General features: G+C 39.9%; 1 protein-coding gene across 1 annotated transcript; it reads left to right on the top strand.

Annotated features, from left to right (window-relative positions):
- Window positions 1-3,035: 3,035 nt before the first annotated feature.
- On the top strand, window positions 3,036-12,508 carry PTCHD3 (patched domain containing 3; the record flags this gene model as incomplete). Its single annotated transcript, XM_080922491.1, has 4 exons — window positions 3,036-3,965; window positions 4,775-4,896; window positions 8,876-9,021; window positions 11,013-12,508. 4 exons carry the CDS (start codon window positions 3,036-3,038, stop codon window positions 12,506-12,508), a joined length of 2,694 nt encoding a protein of 897 aa, XP_080778617.1.
- Window positions 12,509-14,728: the final 2,220 nt, after the last annotated feature.

A 14,728-nucleotide genomic window follows, 5' to 3' on the forward strand; every position in this document is an offset into this window, starting at 1 on the left:
ACCATGCTGGGAAAGGAAAAGAACCAAGCCTTAGAGGTGCAGAAGAAAAGTTAGGGTTAGGGGCCTCAGGCCCTCCTCCCCCACTCGGTGCAGGGCAACAATGATGGAATATAGATTTTAGTAAGTAATAACTCAGGAACATGGGAGGGGAGGTGTTATCCACGTGGATGTTTGGGAGTTGCTCATTAAGCTGATTAAGACATATTAAGGCTGTGTGTGTGTGTGTGTGTGTGTTTCAGTGTTTTATTCCGGAATTCATAACATTGGGGGCAGGTAGTGAGGACTTGAGCAATGAACCCTGCTGGGGGTGATTTGAGTAGAGTTAATCAACAACCACAACAACTCTTGGAAAATTGGTCTTGGTCTTTTCACTTGATGTTTATTAGTTTTATTTCAGTGTTTGTTTCTGATCATTCTGCTTTGAGTCCAGTTCCTTCTCTGAGTTAATAAAAATTTCACTAGGTACTAGATGTTTGTATAAGCAGAAATCATGAGAGATTTTTACGGAGATTGTGTAAACCTCTTTAGGAGAATGGAGTAACTACATACTACATTGTGACCAATAGAATTTAGTGAAATGCAGATACAAAGAAACAACCTCCAGTCTCCAACTCTCAGCAGACATCTGGATGTTAGAAAAAATTGGGAGGACATTTGAGAACTTTTTTTTTCTATAATTTTTTTCATCTATACTTTCTTCTTTTAAAGATACTTTTAAACTTAGTTATTTCAAAATTTGTGTTTTTGTGTGTACAAGCATGTGATTGTTCATATGGGTGAATCTGTTTATGTGGGTGCATGTGTGTAGTATGTTCGGAGGCTAGCCTTAGATGTCATTCCTCTGAAGTTATATATTTATTAGCTTAGCACTGACATTTTATAAGTCCTTGATACCACATACTCCCCCCCCATTAAGAATCAAATCAGATCAAATCAAATCAAAACAAAACATAGGGTCTAAAACTCCAGCTCAGGCCCTCATGCTTGTGTAAATAAGACCTTTACTCCTAGACTTCACTTAAACTTTGTCAGAAACCGTTAGAGAAGTGGCTACAAAAGCAATTCTAAAACAACAGAACAATTAGCTGAAAGGTTTCACAGAAAGCAGATTGAGTTGGCTGGCCACACTGTCAAGAGCCCTGGACATGGGATCTGAGCTTCATTACAAATGGAGATCTGACTTTTGCCAAAGCAATAAAACCAAGTTCTTGGTAACCTCAGTCATTTGACCTACTTTTTCTTCATTATTGACTCCTTACAAGTTTCCTGCCATCAGTTGCCTTACAAAAAGAAACACCAGCTCCAGTTTTTTTTTTTTAAAATTTATTTATTTATTATATGTAAGTACACTGTAGTTGTCTTCAAACACACCAGAAGAGGGCATCAGATTTCATTACAGATGGTTGTGAGCCACCATGTGGTTGCTGGGATTTGAACTCAGGACCTCTGGAAGAACAGTCAGTGTTCTTAACCACTGAGCCATCTCTCCAGCCCTAGCTCCAGTTTTTAAAGTTTGGAAAATATTCATAAAAATTTACATTTATAATAAGCCTTTAAAGCATTAGAGCTGGGCAGATATCTACCCTGTAAGCTATTATGTCTACTTTCCTATTAATAACCCTGAGTTATAATTTGCCATGTCTCATCTGGGCCACTCTTAACTCCTATTGGCCAGCCCTCCTGGTCTTGTTTTCATGACTCACCTACCCCATGGTGTCTTCTCTCTCCCTCTTCTCTCTTTTCCCCTTGTGGTCTCCTCAGACCCCAAGCCCAGAACCAAAACTTTATCTACCTCTCTTCTACCCAGCTATAGGCTATATCTTTTTATTCAATCAATAGTTTTATTAAGGAACATTGTTCTCATTCCTGAGGGGGCAGTATTTAGCATCCCTGGGGGGTATTTAGCATTACAACACATAGCAACAGATCAAACCTCAACAATTCTAGAGTTGCCCTTGCTTTTATAAGTATTCCCACACCAGTCATACTCAGGGTTGTTAGAAGGAATTCCTCATTTAGGCTCCTAGAAGTAGCCAGCTGGTATCCTCTCTATCCATCTCATCCCTTGCTTGTTCTGCAATCTTTGTTCTTTCTATGTCACTAGGAATTCAACTTGAATCTCCTTTAGGGAAGTTTAGTCTTTCTGGTCTTGCTGTAGCCTCTTTGTGTGTGTGTGTGTGTGTGTGTGTGTGTGTGTGTGTGTGTGTGCGCGCGCGCGCTCGCGCGTTGTTTGTTTATTTTGTTTTTTCTTTAAAAGGTCTTTCAAGAACAAAATGGCAAAAGGGGCTTAAAGCTGTAGGGTTTTCCTGCTGTGAACAGGCATCATGACCAAGGCAACTCTTATAAGGACAACATTTAATTGAGGCTGGTTTACAGATTCAGAGGTTCTTAACCAATCTCCAATAAACGCTATCTTTTTGCAGGCTTTTTCACTTGGCCACAGAGGAAGTAAACTGGAAGCAACAATGTATCTGCTGCACTTCCTTCTTTGGTGCTAATTCATAAAGATCCCCAAATCTGTCTTGGTACAATTTTCGTTTAGATTGGAAACTGTGTAAACTTTATATTGATAGATAACTGTTTAAGTAGTGTAAGCAGTATTTCTTCTAAGAAAGACTTATGTTCCTCTGGCATTTAAATTTGTTAGCAAGACTAGATATAATAACCCTCACCTCAGAGTTCTGACAGTCTCGTAGGAAAGAGAGACTAACACATGACAACAAAGTAAATGTGAAGTTGTCCCAGCCACTGGGACGCCAGACTAGAAAGGTTAAATTTATGCTCCCACTAAGGACTTTGGTAAGTACAGGGTTAGAGGGATGCTCCACAGGAGAAGCTTGAGGAGATGCTCTGTGACAAGGAAGATGGTTCTAACTCTAACCCTGGAACAGACCCGAACGAGGAAGGTCGCCTCGCCCTCGTGCTCCCAACCGTTGCCTCCAGCATCCGGGCACATAAGCAACCAACGGTCTGGATCTGGACCGTTGAGGTGAAAACAGCTCTGCAAGCAGCAACTCTGAACAGTTGTGGGCGACATGATCTCCTCCAAGGTGGCACCAGGAGAGGAGGAGCAGCGGGAGGAACCGTTGGAAGGACAACTGGAAGCTGTGCTACCTGGTGAGGAGGGCCCTAGCTGGACCACCGGGCCGCCATTGGAGCGCCTGCCGCCGCTGGGTCAGGAGGCACCCCCGCCACGTCCGCCAAGTCCCCGATGTCGCTGCCACACCAACTGCTTGGAAGCACCACTGTCACGCTGCTTCCAGCGTCTTGGCGCCACGGTGGGCGGGAACCCCTGGCTGTTTTTGCTCGGGCCTGCACTGCTGACAGCCTCGCTGGGCACCGGCCTCATCTTCCTACCCAAGGAAAAGGAGAACCTGGAGGAGCAGTACACACCAATTGGCAGCCCAGCCAAGGCAGAGCGGCGTTTTGTGCAGAGTCGTTTCAGTACCAATGACACTTACCGCTTCTCTGCCTCCAGAACCAGCTCTGAGACCAACTTTGCATCCATCTTGGTGGTGTCACTCACCGAGTCACTGCTGGAGCCGGAAGTGTTCAGAGAGGTGAGCAAGCTGGACCAAGCGATGCAGGCGCTGAAAGTTGTCCAGAAAAATGGAACGCAGATCCTATACCAAGAGGTGTGTGCCAAGTACAAGACGGTGTGCGTGCCGCCCAACCCTCTGCTGTATTCCTGGCAGCGTAACTCGTCGTTGAACCTGTCAGACCTCACCTTCCCTATCCATAACATGCCCAATCAACTCGTCTACTTAGCTGGCTTCTTTGGGGGAAATGTTTTGGGCCAAACGATGGGAAGAAATCAACGACTAGTGGCGTCCCGAGCAATGAGACTGCTGTACTACCTCAAGACCGAGGACCCTGAGGACCGTGAACGTAGCCGGGCATGGCTGGTTCACTTTCTTGACCATTTTAATGACATGAAACGCAGTCTGGCTCTAGAAGAGATAGAGGTATTCTGGTGGGTAGGGTTTGCAAGGGCGAGGGAGGCTAATAAGGGCAGAGACAAAGTGACTCTTAAGTTAATGCTTGAAATGCCCTACCGTCCTTAGGTTTTGGGAATGCTCTACTGTGCTTACCTACTGTAACATGATGACGGTACAGATCATAAATGCGCTGGCATCATTCTGGCCTATACACAAATCCTGTATCGGTAATTCCGTTTAGTATAGAGACTTAACTTTCACATTGGTGTAGAGTTTGATTTATTAATTAAGTCACTTGAAAATTATTTCCTTTAGTGACCCTCCTTTTGTTCCTAGGAGTCTGTAAAGCCTGTTTGTATCTAATGAAATTAAAAGACATAACTTAGCTTAGTGTTGAAGTACATGTTGTCTGATAAATTTCTGGGCCAGCAATTCCAATATAACCCCAGTGAAAGTGAATTCTTACTGGAAGGCCAAGTGTTTCCTGAAGAGCTACTGATACAGTTAAAGTGTGAGATGGCAATCTGCCAGAGCTTAGAAACGCCACTCTTGCCACAGTTGTTAAGGAGGACAGGTTTCACAGTTCTGCATAAAACTCAGTTTTGGTTTGTTTGGGCTTATGATTAAGATTTTCACCTGATCTTAATCAAAAGGCAAAGAAATTATTTGCATTTTGAAGGAAATGTTGGAAAGCATGCTGCAGATTTTTTGTGAAGAAGCAAATGTTCCACTTTTTACATTGTTCCCATTAACAAGCTGAAGCATCCAGTAGTATTTGTACTTTTGAAAGAATCTGTAATCTGAATTTATTTCCTAGGTATGTTTTTTTGTTGCAGGTGGTCTACTTTACATCCCTTTCCAGACAACTGGAGTTTGAGGCAACCTCCAAGACTGTGATTCCTCTGTTTCACTTGGCATACATTTTAATCATACTATTTGCAGTTGTATCATGCTACAGGTAAATCTCTCACTTTTATTTTTCCATTGTGATAGAACATACACATTTTACAACAATTCATCTTAAGTGTACAATTTGGTAATATTAATTGTAACCATACTGTTTATCCAACACAACTATCTGCTTCACAAGTTTTTACACCACTATTAACAGATACTCTATATTCATACAGGTTACTTACTCAGTGTAAGGCATTTTGTTATAGAAAGCAGAAGAGACAAAGAACCTTCTGTCAGCTTTAGTTCTATTCTCTTTCCTAGTTTTACAGATTTCAAATTACTGAGTTTTTGTCTTTTAAAGTATCTAGTATGTTTGCCTTGTCACTTCATTCCATAAGTCAGTGTTGTATCAGTTACTTTTTCTGTCATTGTGATAGAAACTATGAGTAAAGGAAAATTAAAGAAGAAAGATTTCATTTTGGCTTGTTTCTTGAGGGATACAGTTGATCCTGGAGCAGGGAGCTAGCTGATCACATTTCATCTACACATAGGAAACAAAGACAAGAAGAAGAGGAGTGAGACTGTAAACCCTCAGAGTTGGTTCCCCAGTGATGCACTTTCTCTAGCAAGGCTCTACCACCTAAAGCTTACATAACTTCCTCAAAACAGTACCAAGTGTTGAAGAACTGAGGACCAAGTATTCAAACACATAAGCCAATGGGGGACATATTTCATTCAAACTAACACTTTCTGTTCCTGGTTCCAATGGGCTCATGGCCATCTTATGATGCAAAATGCGTCTAGTCCAACTTTAAACATTTCCACAGTAGTAGCTAGACAAATGGTTCAGCAGTTAAGAGCACTCGCTGCTCTTGCACAATACTTGTGTTCATTTTCCAGCACCCACATGGTGACCAACAACTGCCTGTGACTCCAGTTTTAATTGACCTGACCATCACAATCACCTTCTCATCTTCATAACTGGTACAAGATTATAAACACAAAATTAAAATTACAAATCTTTTATTTAAAGTCCCCCATAGTTTTAACTTTTAGCACTGTTAAAAAGTCAAAGCCTCTTCTGAGACTCAAGTTAATTTCTTAACTGTGGTTCCCTGTTAAAAAAAAAATCATATACTTCTCTTATAAAATGGGACTGAACACGTTACCCTTCCAGAAAGGAGGCATGAGGACACAGTAAGGAAATAGTAGAGGAAAGAAAGACTGAAACCCAGAAGTGCAAACATAGAACTTTGTAGCTGTATGTCTGGTATCTGGAACTTCAGTTTTGATGGGCTCAGATACCTCAGCCATTATAGCCATGTGGCCTGTGGTTCCTCTTGGGCTGGCTCCATTCTCTGTGTGCAACTTTCCTTGATATATGTCCCACGACTCTGACATCTTCAATAAGTTAAGGTCTCAATTACATTCACCTTTACAGCTTCACACAATGGCCTTGGCATTCATTTCTTGGCCTTAGTGGCTCTTTGACACTGTGAAGAAGAATCAATGATCTTCTCAAATTTGCATCTTTCTTGCCTTCATAACTAGTTGTAGGTGGACAATAGTGTGAAGTTTAGCTGCCATATTGAAAAGAGCTCATGTATGTTTACTTGGTTTTGTTCTGTTTTTAATTGCTATTTTGCTTGCAAGTAAATTGTATGCCTTAAACCTTACTCCCTCTTGGGGAAAAGTTTTAGTTTTAGGTTTTATGGATTTTTAATCTAATTTTTTCTTTAAAAATATTTTTATCTCAGTGTCATTTTGATTTGCATTTCTCTGATGACTCTCTTTAGCTCTGTACCCCATTTTTTCTTTTTTCTTTTTTTATTGGTTATTTTATTTATTTACATTTTAAATGTCCCCATTCCTGGTCCCCCCCCCTCTGCAACCCCCATCCCATCCCCCTCCCCTTTGCCTCTAAAAGGGTACTCACCCACCCACTGGGTTATCTAGTTTATTGGAGTCTAATTTCTTGAGTCCTTTATATATTTTGGATATTAGTCCTCTGCCAGATGTAGGGATAGTGAAGATTTTAACCTAATCTGTAGGCTGCTGTTGTGTCCTACTGACAATGTCTTATGCCTTACAGAAAGAAGCTTTTCAGTTTCACAAGGTCCCATTATCAACTGTTGATTTTAACACCTGAGCCATTGGTGTTCAGGAAATGGTGTCTCCTGTACAATACATTCAAGGCAATTTCCCACTTTCTTTTCTATGAGATTTAGTCTATCTTGTTTTATGTTGAGATCATATATATATATATATATATATATATATATATATATATATATATATATATATATATAAAAGTATATGGGTGCTTTGCCTGCATGTATGCCACTGTGCTGTATATGTTACTGGTGCACATGGAAAACAGAAGATGGTGGTGGATCACCTAATGATAAACCACCATGGGGGTGCTGGAAACCAAACCCTGGACCACTGGAAGAGCAGCCAGTGCTCTTAACTGCTGAGCCATTTCTCCACCACCTTTTCTAACTCTTTAAGGAACATTTTTTTTTTTTTTTTTTTGAGGTGTGAATAGCTACTAAGCCCTTCACTCTGAGTTTTCTTGACCATTATTCTGTGGCAATTTCCATTTGCCTTCATATTTACCTGGTCACTCACTAGATGACATGTTTTCAGCCCCATTATAATCTTCTGGAACTATTATTGATTATGCATTTTACACTAGCCCCCAAATAGCATTGTTAACTGAAAGATCATTTGTGGCTATCATATGACATTATTTTCTTGGGAAGATACAACACATATATTCAGGCAGAAAGGTAACTCACAACAGATCAAAGTAATGATTGTAATGAAGTTCAATTTGCTGACTTAACAAGCTTTTCAATAGGTTACTAAACGAGTATGTGTTAGGGTTACTTACAGGAGCAGGGGCAACTCAAAAAGAATACCTGCATCACCATACACACAGCTTAGCATGGGTGATAGCTTTTGAAAGACACATCCCTAGAGCTTTCTGCAAACACAGCTGAATATATTGAGAATCTTTTCCTGGCTTTGCAATTCAGTCTCCTCTCCTAGCAGGCCTATGAGAATCTTGCAAGGTTTTGCTTTCCTACATGTTTCTGGAGCTGCCTCCTCCTTCCTGGAATGAGAATAGGTAAAGAAATCTTTGCCTTTTTGAATGTAATCAGTGTCATTGAATTCCTAGTTGTCATTCTCATATTTAGGGTCCTAAAAATTTCTAACTATTTATACTATGTTTATATCTAGTTGAAGTCAGAGGTTGGATAAATAAAAAAACTAGATACATGCTCCATTTCAAACAGTTTGTCCTTGGCTGTGGTTTGAATGATTTCTGGTTCATGTATTGGAAACTTGGTTTTCAGTATTGTGATATTGGGGGATTTTAAGAAGCAAGATCTATGAAAAGCGATAGGTCACTGGAGATGCTGCCCTCAGAAAGTTCTCATGGGACCCCCATTATCTCCCCAAACAGGAAGTTGTTATGAAAACAGGAAGCATGGACCCCAAATCTATCAATTTTCTTGTATTTCCTTTTGTATTTCTCTCTTAAGCATTCCCACCACAATGACAAGTACCATGTTATAACACAGTGAAAGAAGCCCTTGTAAAGATGCTGCATTGTCCTATTGGACCTTCAGAATTGTGAACTTAAGTAAATGCTTTTCTTTCTATAAAGTATCCAGTCACGGGTATTTTGCTATAGCAATATAAGATGAACCAAGCCACCACCTATTGCCTACTGTATTTCATCCATACCCTTCTGAAAGTCAGAGTTAACCATTTGTAGTGCTTAGCAAATTTCTATTCTGAAATGGTGGTCAGTGGATTAGTGCTCAAGTAGTTACATAAGAATCACCCAGGAATATTTATAGATTCCCCACTTTGTTGTCCCCTCTATTTTTTGTGAGTCTCCAGCAGCCAGATATAGAAATTGTCAGCCCAGAGGCTTCTGCCTAGGTATCTAAATCAACAACCAATTAGTAGGATTTAAATATGGAAGCCACCATCATAAGTTCTTGTTTTTTCCTCTAAATTTACAGGTTGGACTGTATAAGAAACAAAATGTGGGTTGCCATCTTTGGAGTGTTTTCTGTTGCCATGTCAGTGGTGAGTGGCTTCGGCCTGATGCTGCACATTGGGGTCCCATTTGTGATCATCGTTGCGAATTCACCATTTCTTATTCTTGGTGAGTAAAACAAATTATGAAGCTGTTAAACTTGCAGATATGTTCAGTGGATAAGGGAATGCATTTTGTTTAGTGGCTCAAACAACAGAAAGAACAGATTATCTGTCTTCAGAGTCAGAAAAATACAGTACATAGTACCCTAGACAAGTAGAGGAAAGAAATATGGCCACTAGTTCACACATAGAAAACAAAATAGAACCTCTTGAAAATACAGGAAGAAATATTTTGTATCAAGGGTGTTCGAGACCAGCTGGGTCAGACACCAGGTTCTCCAGGGCCAGACCGAGGACTGAAAGAAAGGAGAGACAAGTTAGTCAAAACTGCAACGTGACTTTCGCCAGATTTGAGACTTTCTGGAGGCCAGGTGTGAAGATCAAGGATAAAAGGGGGTCCCAAAAAACAAAGCTAAATCTGGCCTGAATCTGCCCTGTTTAGAGCTACATTCCTAAGAGTTCTGCCTGGAGCTTCAAATGCAAATGTACTTCCCAGGGCTTCAATCCTAAGTGTTCTGCCCTGAACTTCAGATGTACTTAATTCTAACCCTTTCAGGGTGTAGCACTAAGGCCAGGTTCCTGCCTTTGGTCAGCATCAGAATGACCTGGAAAAATAAAATAGTCACCAACTGTCCGGGGGTGCCAAAAATGCTCTCCACACAAGGGATATACATTAATCTAAAAAGCAAAAACAAAACAAAGTGTTCTTTTTTCTTGATAAATCAGTACTAGTGAGATCATTTTGGAATGTTGTATGTAAATAAGAACTCTCTAGATTCCGCTGTAGGAAGAATATAAAAATTTGGTTTGCATTCTCCCAAGTTTGTAGCAAATCAAAGACGTAAAAAAGAACTATAGACAAGCAATTTCACTTCTAAAAATTTATCTGATGAATGTAATTTATCATAAGTAGTGTAAATGGGTTTGTTTTTGGTGTGTTTTGAATTAGAAAATATTGAAAGTAACCTGATCCATATCAATATGGAATTTGTCAAATCAGACAGATTAAAACATTGAAAACATATTTAACCTTTTAAAAAGACAAAAATACTTGAATGAAAATTTCTCATTATAAAATGAGATCTGCCTCCCCCCCAGCAATGGACACCTTGGTGGTAGTGCTGTTCTCATATCAGTCAGGGGCAGAGCAGATGGCATCCTTTGTTCATCATAGCTTGATGCCTAGCTTGGTGGCCAAAGCTGTTTTATGCCTAGGACACACAAAACTCAAATCAAATCCAGGTAGTACAGTGTGGAAGGAGGAAGACAGAGACCTGTGTTCAGCCATGCCATCTAAAGACCTGCCCTCTGGTGCACCTCACAGGCAGGCCATAGACATACACTGTCTTCATTTTTTTTTTTTTTTTGACATTAGTGATGTCAAACCTCTCAAACATTTTTCAGTTCTGTCTCAAGTCAATCATGAAATTGCACCATGGAAAGAATTCTGAAGATTTCAGTTTTTTACTTCTCTCTAATCTCAGGACCAGTGAAACCTTGTGTCTACCACATGCTGGTGTGAAATAGAGACCAGCAGGGATAGTAAATCTGTGGGTATGCCTGGGTGTATATCTATAAAGTAGGTGCTATATAATACAAATGGCACTACTTACATGGTCTGGAGCTACCTAGAAACACACTTGCCAGTTTGCATTTCAAGTAACAATGTTTGATAGATATATTTGTATCTTGGTTGAAATGGTTTTTGTGATCATAGATTGCTGATGCTGCTTCAACTAGTATGTAATGAACATCAGGTAGGCGTCCTCAGTTTATTATGAAGACACCCTGGTTAGACAGTAGAGTATGCTGTGCACAAACAACAGGTATGTCCAGAGCTAAGACTGCTTACAGAGGAACAAGTGTCAAATTCTGATATAAATTCAGAAACAGCCTGAGCAGTGTTTAAGCAGAGATTTGCTATCAACCAATAGAAAATGTTCAGTGTTTTAATTTGTATATTATTAATATATTTGAAGATCTGTTCTTTTGTTATAGGTGTGGGGGTTGATGACATGTTTATCATGATATCTGCCTGGCAGAAGACCAGCCTCATGGAGAGCATAAGAGAACGACTCTCCAATTCATATTCAAAGGTGGCAGTGTCCATTACAATCACCACCATCACCAATGTCCTTGCTTTCTATACAGGAATCACCAGCTCTTTTAGATCTGTACAGTATTTTTGCATCTATACAGGAACAACCCTGCTCTTTTGCTATTTTTATAGTATCACCTGTTTTGGAGCAATTATGGCTCTGGATGGTAAAAGGGAAGTTGCATGCTCCCGCTGGCTGGAAAAGCCAGACCAAAAATATCCTTCACTTAAAAAGTCCTGCTGTGTCCCATTCCGTTCAATGACAGATGAACTTGGAGAAGATAACCATCCAATGAATTTGTTCTTTAGAGACTATTTTGGTCCTTTTCTCACAACTTCCAAAGCCAAGTTTATTGTGGTGCTGATATACATTTTTTACATCATAAGCAGTATATATGGGTGCTTCCAAGTGCAAGAAGGGTTAGATCTTCGAAACCTGGCAAGTGATGATTCCTATATCACACCCTACTTTAATGTAGAGGAAAACTACTTTTCAGATTATGGTCCAAGGGTTATGGTCATAGTTACTGAAACTATTAACTACTGGGATAATGATGTAAGACAGAAACTGGACAAATGTATGACACAATTTGAACAAAATGAGTATATAGATAAAAATCTCACAGAGTTTTGGTTGGAGGCATATATGCAATATATGAATAAAAGTGGAAATAATCCCAATGACAAGAATACCTTTATGAACAATATTGCAGGCTTTTTACATTTTTTCCCCACTTTTACATATGATATTAATATCTCCTCATCAAATGAAATCACTTCTTCCCGAGGCTTTATCCAGACTGTAGATGTTTCATCCTCAAGCAATAAGAAGAGAATGTTAGTAAAGTTACGAGGCATAGCTGAGAACTGTGAAGTTCCCTTGATGGTATATAACCAGGCATTCATATATTTCGATCAGTATGCTGCAATAATAGAAAACACTGTCCGAAATGTCATGATTGCATCAACAGCTATGTTCATTGTTTCCTTACTGTTAATCCCTCATCCAGTGTGTTCCCTGTGGGTCACTTTTGCTATTGCTTCAGTGATTGTGGGAGTGACAGGTTTCATGGCTTTCTGGAATGTTAATCTTGATTCCATATCCATGATTAATCTTGTTATTTGTATAGGGTTTTCTTTTGATTTTTCTGCACACATCTCCTATGCATTTGTTTCCAGTACTGAGTCCTCAGTCAACAAAAAGTCTATTGAGGCATTATACATGCTAGGTTATCCAGTGTTGCAAAGTGCAATTTCAACAATAATAGGGGTGTGTGTTTTATCTGCGGCTAAAGCTTACATCTTCAGAACATTCTTTAAGATTATGTTTCTTGTTATGTTTTTTGGGGCTGCCCATGGCCTAATTTTTATTCCAGTATTCTTAACCTTTTTTTAAAAATTTGTTTGAATACATAGTAACAAATAACCCTAACCAGTTATATAATTTCTGATGGCCTGAATCCAGTCTGATTACAGAATGCACTAATTAAGACTAGTCAGTAGAAAAAGATAGAAATAAAATTAGAAGGGGGATTATGGGGTAAGAAGCAGGAATAGGTATTAGAGGGAAGGGAAGGTAATGTGGGATATAAACAAGGCACATTGTATACATGTATGAAAATGTCTCAGTGAAAACCGTTAGTTTGTTCAATTGGTATATGCTAATAAAGTATGAGTTATTAATGCATAAGTGAACACATACGGAAAGTGTTAAAAATAAAAATAGTCACCATCTACTTTAAAGACATTTCCTTGATTTGGAAGTTCCATATTAAATTGTTCTTTAACATATTCTGAGAAAAATTAAAATTCCTTTACCAAATTAAGAAAAGTGTTATGTTTATTCTAATATCTACAGTAAATCTTCAATGATTTCTCTATTGCTGTAGTAAAAACCATGGAAAAAATGTGTGGGAGTGATGGTGTCCCGACCCGCGGGACCCAGTTATTCGCAGGGTCGAGGGGGACCAACCCTGGAAGAGAAACGGGCGAAAAAGAGGAGCGAGACCAAGCAGAGACTTGTCAAGGTCTGTTTAATTTTTCACAGGGTCCATGTTTTAAGCTAGCACAAACGAAGAAGGTGGAATGAAGGCGTGGCGTACACAGACAAAGACATCTTTTCAGTTGTTTGCTCACAGAACTCCGGAGTACAGCTAATGGCACACACAGACAAAGCTATCTCTTCGGTTGTTTGCTAGGGCATTCTGTAGTTAGGGTTTAGTTTGTTCTCGGAACACTTGGGCACAATCATTTGTGGAGCTCCGGAGTATAACTAATCTTATGTAAATATCAGGGGCCTGGGTAAAGTTCATGCTCTCACGTAAGGAGGAATGGGGGAGGAGGTCGTTGTGTGGGCTCCGGCTCCCAACATGATGGGAGAATGGGACTGGGAGGAGAGGAGGGAGAAGGGTGTAATTGGATGGTAAAGTGAATCAATTGCCTAGGGCCGTACAGGAGGGATGACAGGGCTGTAGAACTCATAGAATTCACTAGGAGAGGCATGGCCCAGAGGACTAAGTGTTGTCAGGACTTCACGCTGCTGTGCAGTTCTGCTCTGCTTGTTGTTCTCACATCCCTCTTAATCTAAGAATTGTATGAAAACTCTAGGGGCTTCCAGCTCTTTATTGGGCACTTAATAGTACTTGAGCTCTTTCAGGCATTGCTGCTGAAGCAGATTAATGATTCAATTTCCACCCCAACTTGGAAATGTACCTCGGCAGCAATGACCACCACCCTTAGAAAGCATTTGGAAAAATAAAATTGTTGATGAATCTAGTTTAAGATGTTTTTGCTACTGGCTCTGATGTAGAAAATCTTAGGGAACAATTTGAAGTTCAGAAAGGCGCACTCTTAACAGTTTGGACAAGGACTTTTTAAAATCAGGGAACAAGAACAATGGCACCAGTGGCTGACATGACTCTCACTGAGGCTGGACCGGTGATGGTTGCCCGTTTTTGCCATTAGCTTCCTGATATGATTTAATAAAAATTGCTTATGAGTAGCTATGCATTCTGAGGATTTAAAATTGATATGACTGATCTTTATATAAAAGTTCAGATTTGTGATTCTTTTAAGATTCTTAGAGATTACTCTTAAAGATAATAAAATAATCCTTTCTTTGTAACCACAAATTGCTGCCTGCCCGTAACAGTGGCTGAGAAAACTCTGTTGCTTGCTTATACTTTGTTAATCTATAACAAGTTGCTTAGTTATGAATATATGTAGGTTCTTGGGTATAGCTGTAAATATTAATAAAAAACAAATGGTTCCAGGCACCATGCCATGCTGACTGCTGCTACTCTCCCGCTCCGGTGGCCTCTCTGCCTCCATGGCTAGCCCCATGCAGAGACCACCTATCTCACAGCTCTCTGACCCTTTGCTCTAAAGTTTCTCCACATGACTTGCTAAGTTCCTTTTGTGGGTTGCTGGCACACCAGCCCCACTCATCCCAATTCCATGGCTTGGTGAGTCCCGCCACCTCACCTATTTTTTGGAACTCAGTTGAGTAGCCAAATAATCTTAGTTTAGAATCAACATGTAACAACAATCACTGAGCACAGCAACTAGCGTTCTAATTTGTAAGCCATTCTAAGTTATAAATCCTCTGGTAGCGGAT

The sequence above is a fragment of the Micromys minutus genome (genome assembly GCF_963924665.1).
Source record: "Micromys minutus genome assembly, chromosome: 10".
In the NCBI taxonomy this organism is placed as follows: Eukaryota; Metazoa; Chordata; class Mammalia; order Rodentia; family Muridae; genus Micromys; species Micromys minutus.